This window comes from Anas platyrhynchos, chromosome 6 (genome assembly GCF_047663525.1).
Source record: "Anas platyrhynchos isolate ZD024472 breed Pekin duck chromosome 6, IASCAAS_PekinDuck_T2T, whole genome shotgun sequence".
NCBI classification, from domain to species: Eukaryota; Metazoa; Chordata; class Aves; order Anseriformes; family Anatidae; genus Anas; species Anas platyrhynchos.
In genome coordinates, this window is record NC_092592.1 from 28,891,431 (window position 1) to 28,903,695 (window position 12,265).

Here is a 12,265-nt window from a genome sequence, read left to right on the forward strand (position 1 = left end):
CATTTAGAGATCTCCAGACCTCACCGAAGCAGCACAGAGCTGACGCTTGGCTCGTTGCATTGGGTCTGGTTTCTACTTACGCACCACCATGGGGCAAACTCTAGCTTCAAAATCCCACAGTGTCCAGATCCACTGCCCTATTACTTATCTCAAAAACCTCCTGACACACAATTCAAGCACACACACTGCTGAAACGTCACAGCTAAACACTTCCAGGGTTTGAATCCTTGGGACAGAGCAGCCTCAGAGTGCCTTCAGTGCTTAGCACAATTTGCTAGGAAGTATTAAAAAAATAAAAACAGCAACACCACAACAACATCCGACAGTATGATACAAGAGCTCTTAAAACCTCTGAGCCATTTGTCGCAGAGAGACCAAGGCCGGGTGGGCTCTTTTTAAAGAACCCTGAAATTACAGTAGTGAAATTAATTATTTGTGTTCCTTTCTCTTTGCCCCTGGCAGCCCCCCGGGCTCCCCCATGGGTCCTATCCGGTGTCACTGCCAACATCAGGCATCGCAGCCCTGATTAAGCCGTTACAAGTCAGCCCTTGTTCCTCCACTTCACTCGAGAGCAAAGGAGGCACGTGCAGGCTTCGGGAGCCCTGAAGCGTGGCTCTAGATTTCTAGATTTTGGGAGCAAAAGGAGGGGGGTCTGAGGAGACCGCCTTCATCACCAACAAGCTGGCGGTACCTCCAGCACCGACGACATGGTCTGTGACCAAGAGGTTCAGCCCCTGACGAGTTTGGGGAATGTGGCTCAGTGCTTTCATGCTGGTTTCCCATTTTCATCATGAAAAGCTCTGAGCTGGGCTTTCCAAGGCAAAAATCCCTCTTCTATTCAGGGTACCTTAATACAGCTGGGAATCGCTGTTTGCAAGGCGAGCTGTGGCCCAGCACAGATCCCCCCTACAAGCCAGGCACAGTTCAGACAGCAAACGTGGGGAATCCTCCACTGCTACACCCTGACAGCGCTGCTTTGCAACACCGGGAGGACTTCAACACTTAAACGTGGGCAATTGCAAGCAGCTGCAGCAGGGGCTGCCCAGCTCCTATAGAGACACTGCAAGATCTGCAAACCCCAGGTGAGGGCCTCGGGAACTCACAGTGCCTCACAGCACGAGCTAAAGGGGCTGGTGCAGAGGGCTGGCGCTGCTCAGGCAGTGGTGGCCCCGACAGGGATCCCTGGGAGAGAAAAAAGGGTTAAGGGAGGGAATTTTGTTACTTTCTTGTCGTATTTTCTCGTGGGGGGAGAAGCGTTGTGCAAGCGGGAGTTTTCCACTGGCGCTAGGCCCCCTTGCACTTATCAATGGGACCTTTCAGGGCTCACTCCCTGATTGAGACATCATTTCCTGTCCAACACACTAACCCCATTGATAACTCCCCGCTTGATGGGAACTTTTCAAACCTACCAGGAAAGGCCAGGAGACCCAGAAGAACATACGCATGAAAACAGAACTGGGGGCGAAAAGAAAAAGAAGAGAGAAAGAAACAGTTTGGGGCACAAGCCACGCGGACAACAAATGTTTGTGATTACAGAGCGGAGCATCTTTAGGAAGCGCATCAGAGAGGGAGAAGCCATTGCACACATCATTCATAGCAGTGGGACTGACAGGCCTGGTGCCTCAGGCTAGAAAGAAGCGGAGAGGGGCTTAAGAACATCCCTTTGTTGTCTTCCAGTCACACAGCAAACGTGGACATCAAGACTGGCTATAAAAATTGTCCAGTCTTCCCCTGCCAAAGCCAGAAGAACGTAACCGGTATGGCTTTCAGAGGTGGCTGGAGACTTCAGATGTCCAAGTACAACAAGCAGAGTGTAAAGGGGGAGCAATGATGAAACTCTCACTCTTCAAAGTATCTCCAACCAGGCACTCAAGGGAGGAACCATTTCTTTTCGAAGTCATCCCAGCAAATTGACTGCCTGTTATCTCCCACGCCACGGCCCAGCCGGCTGTGCGTGTCCTTCAGGCCGGCTCATTTGATATTCTGAACACAGCCCAGTTCCAAGCACAAGCTGCAGCCCCAAATCAGCATTTTCCCCGAAGTTCAGGAGTCTGATAAACCTCAGTTTTTGCTTTCGCTTGTTCCCAAGCAGAGGTTTTACAACCCCAGGCAATTACAGTGCTGCTGCCTGGAAAGGTACAGACACAATGGATCTGGACTATGGTTAAACAGGACAGCAGCCAAAAAGCTCTCCCAAGTTGTACAGGTGCTTGGCAGCAGCACTAGAAACGAAGCAACTGCTGCCCACACTGAAACTTTGTAATTTAGACTTTCTAGTTTCCTGGCTTCAGGCTTCACCCAGCATCAATCCAGCAAGAAAACTTTCAATGAAACCTAAATAGACTGGCATGGGATAAAGCAACAGAGCCACACTGGGTATTTAAAACAAATCAGCAGGAACCAGGAGGCTGGCTGGCTGGAGAGGCGGTTAGAAGGAGGGACAGAAGGTTTCCACTGCCATCCCCACTGCTAAACTGCTGTGGGAGCATACAAAAGCTCTGCTCTTTTCGGCAATTTAGGCAAGTAGTTTCTGAGGGCCCACGATGTAGCTCCCTGTCTAAGTGCATCTCGAGTATTTAAAATTAGATTCCCTCTTCAATAGGAACCATTCATGAAAATGTCAGCCCTAAACGTCTTCGCAGTGCAAGTTACTCATTGTGAGCATACCACCCACTTCTCTTATACCCTACAAGGACAGAGCCTGAAAAGTTTCAGGATGGTGACATGTAACAGACCAAACAAGCACAAAGCCTTATTTAAACGTAGATCATCCCAGCTGGAGATATGACTGGGAGTAGGAGCAGAAATAATGCTTTGTGTAAGGAAAGCCAGCCTTACCTGCAGATCAAAGAACTTGCTGTATCGGCGGTAGATGATCTGGGAAGTCAGGTCGGACCATGTCACGTTGATTATATAGACCTGGTCAGGGAAAAGAAAGCACAGGTCAACACGGGCTCTGAAACACAGGCAACACACGGCTCTCGTTCCACAAGGATACTCAACGGGAACCCAGCTCTGGGGGCTGTGGGATTGCAGCTCTGTAAAACACAGCCAGTGATGCAGACCCGTACGTGTGCTACAGCAGCTCAGCCCAGCACCTCTGGTAGCCAGCAGGCTGATTCAAAGGTGATGTGAAGCAGGTCAGTGAGGGCGAGACGGTTTTCTAACATTTGTGGAAACAACACGAATGCAGAACAAGCCCAAGGTTTCCCTTGCCCAGCCCTGTTACACGTCCTGAACAATCACCTTACAGAAGCACTTTTGCCAGAAGACACGAAGAAAAATGATTCACAAGTGCACACACATACACACACATATTGCACACAAATATTTCCTTTTGACCCTAGTGCCTCCAAAATATTTTTAAAAAGAGGAAAAACTAAACAAAACAAAACAAAAAGAAGCCAAGTTCTGGTCTCAGACCTACCAGCTTTCAAGCTGAATGCCGGTCCTGCTGCCTTGTTGACAAATACGCGAGACACAACCAGACTTGAGCTAACACAGGTCACTAAAGGTGACCACACGACTCCAACCTAATGGAAATCACAGTTAGGGCAGCTCCTGGGTCTTTAAAGCACTTTCCAGGTTTCACATATGGAGCAAGATAAGGATCTGGCAGAGGAAACAGGCAAGCATCCCTCCTCCCTCAGCCCCTGCCTGCAGCAGGAGCTCTGCCCTTTGCCTGCAGGGACGGGGGACGGACAAGCAGGACACCAGCCCAGCTGCCGAGGTGCAGATGCTGGGTTATTGCTTTTAAAGATAAGCCCTGGAGGGATGTTAAAGACCAGGTTGAAAAACACTTTTCCAAGGACCAGTAAGGGATTTTTCCCCCTTTCTTCTGTGGTAAGAGCAAGATGGCATCTGATGCCCTGGGAGCACGGAGGTCCTGCAGCCTCTCTTCCCTCTCTGCTCATTACGACCACGTTCAGTCCCAAGGCCACGTGCTCCCTGTCTCCCCCAGCCCACTCCCATGGTATTTGAGAGCTGGACACGCAGGGAAGGAGATCTGGGTCCTTTTATAGAGCACTGATGGTAAGGAGCCTGAAGTTGACTGAATTGCCTTACCCAACCCACCTGCTGCTTCCAAGAGAGCGCAGCCCTCAGAAATCCAAGCTATTCACCTGCTCTGCTTCACATTTCTTCTACAAAACCAAAAAAAAAAACGTGGGTGACAACCACGTGGGTTCATGAGGGGCAGCAAGACAAGCGACACGAGCATTTCAGGCCCCCTTTACAGATCTTACCCAGGCAGGGGTCAGGCCCTGGGACTGAAGCCGCTGTTGCCAATTTTCAGCCCAGCCGCACTGCACTGAAGGATATTTTTTTCCATGTGTTTGTTGTGAGAAAAAGAAAAAAAAAAAAAAAAGTTTGTAGCTTCACTCTGGGCTAATTCACAACACAAATATTTCTGCTCGTTCGCTATCCAACAGCTACTCTCAGATGGAAAACCCATTCGATTAAAAACAGATCCTGACAGATGGGAGCTGACCGGGATCCAAAAGCAACTTCAGATACTGTAATCCTGGCCCCGGGTTCTCACAAAGGGGATGAGACAGGGATAGGGGAACACGTTGCACATCTAAACGATGTTTATAATTTTTAATTACGCGTCTTTTTCTCCAGAACTTTGCAAGAAAGACACGCCACAGCCATCCAAGCTTTTTGAGTTTGGCAGCACTTCGAGCTTCCCCATGCTGCTCTTCAGGAACCCAAAAAAAAAAAGAAACACCCTCAGCAGCGCTGTAAGCCTTAGGTATCTTCACACTCAGCAAAAGAGGAACTGGGTGGTGTACAGATGCATTGACTCCTCTTTCATGGGAAAATAGAGCAGCAGCAAGGAGAGCCTTGAATCGTAACCCGGAGCTCTGTTAAGCTAAAAATGCACGGGCTCAAAATCTGCGGCAGGACGCAGGTGCAAAAACCTGAAACGGCGATCGATTTTCATTCTTATTTGCATAAATCACACTGCTTCTGGAAAGCCATTTGAAATAATGGGGAATAAGAGCTGCTTGACCTCAGAAAAGATCAGTAAAATGCCAGATTTTAAAAGCAAGGTCCAAAGGTTTCAAAAGCCCTTCGAGATCAGATTTCCCTCCTTCGGAGATCAGTTTGACGGTTGTTCGCTTCTGCTGCCTTACCCAGGCCTGTAACCTTTTCAGGAGCAGCAAACATTACATCAGCTTACCTCATCATATTTTTTTGCTCAGATCTTAAAAGGGGTCACTGTGAAAGCAATTAATACTATCCCAGGGGAGCAGGAGCAAAGCAGTCCTGGGGGAGCCCCAGGTCAGGCAAATGCACGGGATGAGGAGGCAGAGGAAATCTCGGCTACATGCATCAGCCTCGCTGCTGCCTGCATAGCCAAGAGAGGGCTTTCTGTGGCATTTGGTGGCTCCCCAAAACGGAGCCACCCGAGCCACTGTCTTGGCACATATCCCAGCCACAGGGCAGAGAGCTGCAGACGGCCCAGAGGCGAGATCTCCCTGATGGGAGGCACCTGTGATGAAGCAGAGACTTTGCTCCCAGCACTTTGCTCCTACCCATGGGAGAGCCAAGAGCAAGCTCTTCCAAGGAAGTTTCACACATTTATGACCTTGAAGGGGTCAAAACACAGCCAATATGTAAATGTTTTGCCCCCCAAATCCTTTAAAAAAGTCCTTAACAATAAATAATTGAAGTACGAGTGGCAAACAGCTCGCTACACGGTCACTGGAAACCCCAGCTACAAAGAAATCCTCATTTTCATTTCACACATCCAAGTCTTTTCTCAGTCCGTGTGTTTTAAAAGAAATCCTTCCTCAAGGAAACAAGCAGCAGGCCCGTACAGAGCAGAGAATATTAATCAGGAACTGTGCTTGATGAGCAGCTCTTAATATTCACACTGCATGAAAGGCGGTGCAGGATATCAAGGGGATTTTATCAGCTGCTAATTATTGTTTAATTCTAGCGCTGGGAAACTTCCATTCGATCCACCACAGAGCAGAAAATTTGTTGCCAGCTGAAGTTAGAGCTCTCCCTTTCCAGCCTACACAAAGCAATGAGAAGAGAGGACTTCCTACTACAAAACACATTAATTCAGCTGTCATTGGGCATGACTTTCTCCCTGGATGTCTCGTTTTCAATGGAAAATATCCAGCCCCAGCTGGCACAAACCCCAGAGGTACAGAACTCAGGTTGCTCTCGTGTGACTGATGCTTCAATTGGCTCTTTAGAGGACAATGTTTTGTTTTCTACAGCTGATCTGGAGTGGAAGATAAATGCCTGAAACCAGCCTTATGATGAGGCCAAGATAAAAATCTCTACAAATACCCAAGCTAGTGGCAAAGACAAGATTCCAGAGCAGAGACTAGAAACATGCCTATACCCATAACAGAGGGCACTGATAATCTTTAATGAGCAATTACAGTAAACACTGGCTTTTATGAATGCAAAAAAAACAACAATATGGTGCAATTTGTATGCAGATTTCACCAGGATAGCGCCTTTTATCCTGGAGAACATCAGCACCTTCAAAAGCCTTGTATTAAAGCATTGGATGTTTGTCTTGCAGTGAGTCATGACCAAGAGATTCTCCTTTTTCCCCGTATTCAGACATTGGTGCTGCCTGTGAGCTGGAAATTTCCCAGCTCGGCTGGTGGAGCACAGCACGGGAACGCTCCCCGGTCTGCTTCAGCTCCAAGCGAGCTTTCTGCACCCACGAGGCTGAAGGAGCGAGGCTACTCAGAGCAACAACCCCAGTCCAGAGCTGTTCTCACCCCAGGAACATGAAGAGTGAGCTGAGAAACAGAGGCAGGAGGCTCAGCAGAAGCACGAAACGCAGGCAGCTCCGAAGGGGAAGGCCTGTGGTGGGCTGGCTGTGCCGATGGCAGGGCGCCGTGCAGGTGCAGGGTGTCTGGCTGCCTCCCGAAGCAGATGTGGTTTCACAGCCATCCCTCTGCAGGGCTCACGTTTCCATGAGCGGCGGGGGAAGTGTAACTGAGAACAAGCCAAAAATCGACCCACGGGTCTAGTGGACGAGTGTTGCATGTACCTAGGTTTGGGAAGCAAAGCAGAGCTGCAGGGTGCTGGAAGGAAGGGATTAGACAGCCCCGGAGATCACCAGGTCTCGTCTGCGGGCAGCCACCACGCAGGAAATTTATCCAGGATGCAGCAATTGCAGTTTGAATCACAATTTGCAAGCTAATTTAAAGTCTAATTAAACATATGGAGAGAAAGAAAAAAATGAGGGGGGGGATAGGAGCACTTTCCTTCATTTATCTTCTCCTCAGGGTCTTGTTTCAGCTGTGAAAGGCAACACAACAGGATTACTGCCGCTTGCCTTTCTAGCCATAACACATCAAAACTGTTCTGTGTGCAAGGAAAATAAACTCACTGCTAGCTCTGACCCCAGCCACACAGCGAGAACCAAGCTGGCTCCCTTCTAGTCAAGAAAACCCCACCACTGCTACATTCACATGCATGGGCACAGACCTTCCTCCTGGCAGACTGAACCAGGATGAAATCCTGTTTTCTTTCTCAAACCCTTCTACCTAAACACTAATGAGAACAGCAAACAACTGCCTCAAGCCAGCCAGCAGACATCCCTGGGAAGGCAGGAAGAGGAGCTCATTTCAGTACGGGGACACCTGGCTGGAGTTTGTTGTTGTTGTGGCTTTATTTTTTTTCCTAGCTTCATGTGTAGGGAGCAGGAGAGCAAAAGGGATGTGTCTGAACAACGAGCCCAGCTCACTGGGTGCACACAGGCAGAGCAATACAATACTCAGTAGCTGCCGTATTTTTCTCCTGAATGGATGAGGTTTCAAAGTCCATGGTTCAAACTTCTCTTTAGTCTCATCTTTACATTTCAAGGAGTTTTTTTTTGTTTTGTTTTTGGCTTTTGCCAATTTGGATTCTTCAGCACCGACTTCCCCAGGCCTCCACAGCACCTTCCTGCTAACCAGATGCTCAACAAGCCCACACAATCAGAGCCAAAGGGGTAAAACTCTCCATCGTATTTCTTCACTTGGTCATCTGTACAGTCATGAGAGGCGTAAGAAGGTAAAACGTGGAACTGGTGCCCACAACCAGTGACAAGAACCTGACCAGGAGCTGCAGAACGGGAACTGGAGCTCTGCAGCTCCCTTATGAGCCACTTCTGAGCCTCTTGCCGGGTTCATCCGATTGCTCCATTTAGCTTCATCCTCAGGTGTGTTACAGCAGCATATGATGTGCCTACCTCTCGCTGGCATCTGTGTTGCATTAACAGGGCTTTGTCTTTTGACTGATAGCCTGGGTCACGCAAAAGACTAGTCAAGGCTCCTGTCTTCTCTCTAACTCATCCAGTAGCTGAAGCTTGTGGAAGGAGAAGAAGAAATAGGAGTGGTAAGACCCATTGCTTCCCAGGGTATCGCCTCCCAGCTTCAGGAAGCAGAAAAGCAGCTTCCCTGCAAGGACACGGCAGCCAAGGGAAGAGGAGAACACAGACCCAGACACTTGGATGAGGGAGACAGAGCATCTGTGCAGACTCATTTCTGCCTCCAATCCATTTCTGTCCACCTCCGTTTACTTCCCATGTGTGGTGGAACTATTTGTGAAGCAGAATAATCACAGAGCTGAGCTTCTGACATTTAAAAGTTGATAGACCATCAGAAAACACAAAACCTACAGAGCATTAGAATGGAGGAGTGACAACCATAAAATGGAAATAGGAGCACGCAGGCTCTCTGTGAAACCTGGCTCCCTCGTGGCCTTCTCAAATACCCCACCTGGGTCTGAAAGAGGCTCTTCTAAGGCAAGCAAACTAAAATATGTCCAACTGCATCTGAAGGTAAAAAGTTTTCAGCTTATTGCATCTCAGATCTGGATCCCAGTAGAATTATAAGCTACTTTAGCTCAGTGCTTTTGTCTTTCCTCCCAGCAGGTGATCACTGCTTCCCGAAGACCCCAAAATATCAGAGTTTTCTGGTAAAAGAAGAGAAACTCCTTTTTAAAAAAGGAAGGATTTGGGAAAAACAACAATTGGACAAAAGGGACCCCTTCACATTTGGATTTAAGTCCTTGAAGGAAATTTAACTGTAAGATTTTCCACTCATCTCATTAAATTAGTTTTGGAAAATGATTTGTAGTTAAACTTGTTCTGAAAACAAAAAAAGACCAACCAGCCCTTTGGAGCCAAAACGATCATTGCCGAGTTTCCTGGGGCGAGGGACACAGAAACAGTTCGGGCACATGAGAACTCACAAGAACCTGCTTGCTATGGAGGGAAATGCGTCAAGACCAAGGAGACACATATAGAGAAATCACCGTTTCCCAGATCTAACACATCTTTGCACAAAGCTACTTATCCTCATGAAAAACCTCTCCGGACACCCTTCCTCCTGCTCTGAGAACAAGGGCCCATTTGCCTCGTCCCAGCAGAACCGTACTGCAGCTTTTTCCCAGCTCTGGAGCAGTGCCAGAGCATCCGCAGCTCACGGCTGCCCAGCAGAGCACACCACGACATTGCCGGCCCTGCTTCACGTACCACCACATTGCAAGTACACAACCTGAATTACCCCAATCCCAAAAACTCCCTGCAGGCAGCCTTGTAATTGGAAAGAGGTTTTCCTAAAACCCGACCTTCCTTTGGGCTTCCCGCGGCAGGGATTCCTGCGCTGCACCAAGGCTTGCATGTAGTTTATGTTAGCATGCAAATCTTCCAGCTTTGATTCGTAACCTTGCATATGACCCCCAGATGCAGCGCTAGAAAAGCAAAGCAAGGGCCTGGGAAAGGGAGCAAAACTGCTCCAGGCCCTTCCAGAACAATGACAAAGCTCTGGGACATTCTTAGTCCAAATAATGGAAATTCTCCCGGGATTTTGCCATAGAATACTGGGATTTTTTTTTCCTCTCGTTTTGGGTAGAGAGAAACAAGTTCATGTAAACCACGAGACCCTCAGACTCAAAAAGCCAGAGCTGAGGGGCCTACTATCCATGAACAAACAATTCTGAAAAGCTTGTCTCATTTCCATAGTTTGCACAACTACAGTTTTCGCGTGTGACTGGAGGATAAAACTTGAGGTCAAATCACCTGGACCAACCCACAGAGCATCACTGAGCAGTCAGCACCATGCACCGACAGAAGAGTATTTGCATTTGGTTTGCAAAATGCTAAAGGAGTGCCTAAAAATGGACTTACCCTCAAATCGTAAACACCATTCAACAAGCGTGCAATTCATGCATGTCTTTGATTACACTGTCTGCACACCATACGTGTGCAGCACTGGATGCACTCCTCTGGAGGACACTACTGACAATGTGCAACTAAATCTAGAAGAAGGGAATAAAACTCCACAAGTGCAGAAAGTGCGGAAGTCACTGGGAAGAATTTCTTTCATTGCAGCGCCCCTTGATTTCAAGCTTAGGTGAAATCCTAGTTTCTTGCAGAAAGAACTGTGAAAGACGGTTTTACGTCCTAGTTTTGCAACCAGCACCTCAATTTCACTGTGAAATACTACAGAAAAGGCAAAGGTGGAGAGCCATCCTTATTTCCCCCCATACTTCTGGCCAAGCCAGGAAAACTGATGCAAGAATCCTGTGCAGGGCAGATTCCCACCAGTGGGGGCACGGCACCAAATTAACCACAAAATTACCTTCTTCCTGTGGAACTTGAGGGTTGTCGGGAGGACGCTGCCAAATCCTCACACCCTCAACCCTTCTGCCGCTTTGCTAAGTCGCACCATTGTCTCTGCCCTTTCCTTTCCCCCTCCTCTTCTCCCACCCATCCTCGTTTCCCCTCCTTTTCCCACGCTTGGCTTCCTGCCTTCTGACTCTCCCTCCCCAGCCGGGCAGGGCCATCGCAGACAGCCCCAGCACATCCCGCTCCCAGCCTGCAGTTTGCAGCTGGGCCACACACACGCAGAGCAGACGCCCCCAGCCCTCCCCACAGGTCTCCAGGTGGTGCTGATTCACCAGCCCAGGCTGTGGGGTCTGCGGGTACAGCAGCTTTGCACAGCTGGGTCAGGGATGCAAAGGATGCGTGAAGGCTTCCAGGCTCCCCTCGGAAACCTGCAGAGATGGCAGGAAAATACATTTTACTGGGAGGACACTCACACTGTTTACCTCCATGTCTCCAGATGAAGGATTCAGCAGATTTATCTGCCCCTGGGTTGGGATTTGCCCCTCGTTCAGCTTCCCTCCTGCTCCGGGGCATGCTGCTGGTTGGTAACTTGCTCTCTGTCGGGGGTGATGGTGACAGCAACCACACGAATTCCTTCTTGTTTACCTATCACAGCCCGGCCACAAGCTGCACATACCCTGGGAGTTACTCATTTTTGGAAGGAGAGCATGCGGCTGCAAGTCAGCATGTGTCACCTTCAATATAAGCCTTTTAGAGCCATGCCTACATTACATGTTCTCCTGAAACCCGCAATAAAATGCGAATCAGCAAACTGACTGCACACGTTTACATTTCTGTCGAATTCAGGGTTTACAGTGCCTTGGAACAATAAATAAACCTCTTCCTTTCACTCCCCAAACATGAGTATTCTCCCACTCCCAGCCACTTAAAGGGAATTATTAATGTTCCTCGGAGAGAAACTATTAAATCTGCTTAAGTGACCACCCAAAGCCTAGCAACATTTCTGTCTGTACCAGCAGGCTTTCACGACCCGATACAGCTGCACTCGACACACACAGCATCTGGAGACGGCAGGAACTTGCTAGGCAGGGTTTAGGGGGGAAAAAACCATGTATGCATCCCAAATTTGGGTTCTCAGACTGGTCTCATCCATGGGGCCCAGCCGCTGCGGGTGTAACGCTTCCCAGGGGCAGAGGCCTTTGAAAAGTGAGGATTCGGCTCCAATCCACATTTGGAGGATTCAGAGTTTTTAACCTGGGTCCCCAGAGCGATTTTAAACTCCGATTTATGAAGTGCTAACACAGGAAGGAGCTGGAGGCACCGCTGTAATTTACCACGAAGCAGATATGCAAAGATAACAACAAGAACCAGCGCCCTGACAGCCGGCCAGGCCCGAGCCAGCGCGCCCATGGCCTGCTCAGGCACAGCACGGACCAAAGCCAGCGCCTGCCTCTCGTGGCCTTGGGCAGGCTGTAACCTGCGCTCCTGGAGGCTGGGAAGGAGGCAGAGTATTTTTATTTTTATGCAGGTGTCCTGACACACAGACCAGTAAGCAACGCTTTCTGTCCCACCCCATGGCAGCCTCCACCTGAGGTGAAATCCTTCAAGCTGCGTGCGAAGGCCATGAAGCAGTCGGCCGAGTGCCACGAAATGCAGGAGGTGTGAATT

At 49.0% G+C, this 12,265-nt stretch overlaps 1 protein-coding gene across 4 annotated transcripts in view; it reads right to left on the reverse strand.

Moving 5' to 3' along the window:
- Nucleotides 1-12,265, reverse strand: part of SH3PXD2A (SH3 and PX domains 2A) — a 235,859-nt gene that overhangs the window by 195,698 nt on the left and 27,896 nt on the right. For all 4 annotated transcript variants that reach the window (XM_072039762.1, XM_005008929.6, XM_013102131.5 and 1 more), the window contains exon 2: nucleotides 2,839-2,919. Coding sequence is in view for 3 of the 4 variants with exons in the window: in XM_005008929.6 (XP_005008986.4) it covers nucleotides 2,839-2,919 (81 nt within the window). In the remaining variant the exon portion in view is untranslated. The remainder of the gene's footprint in view (nucleotides 1-2,838; nucleotides 2,920-12,265) is intronic.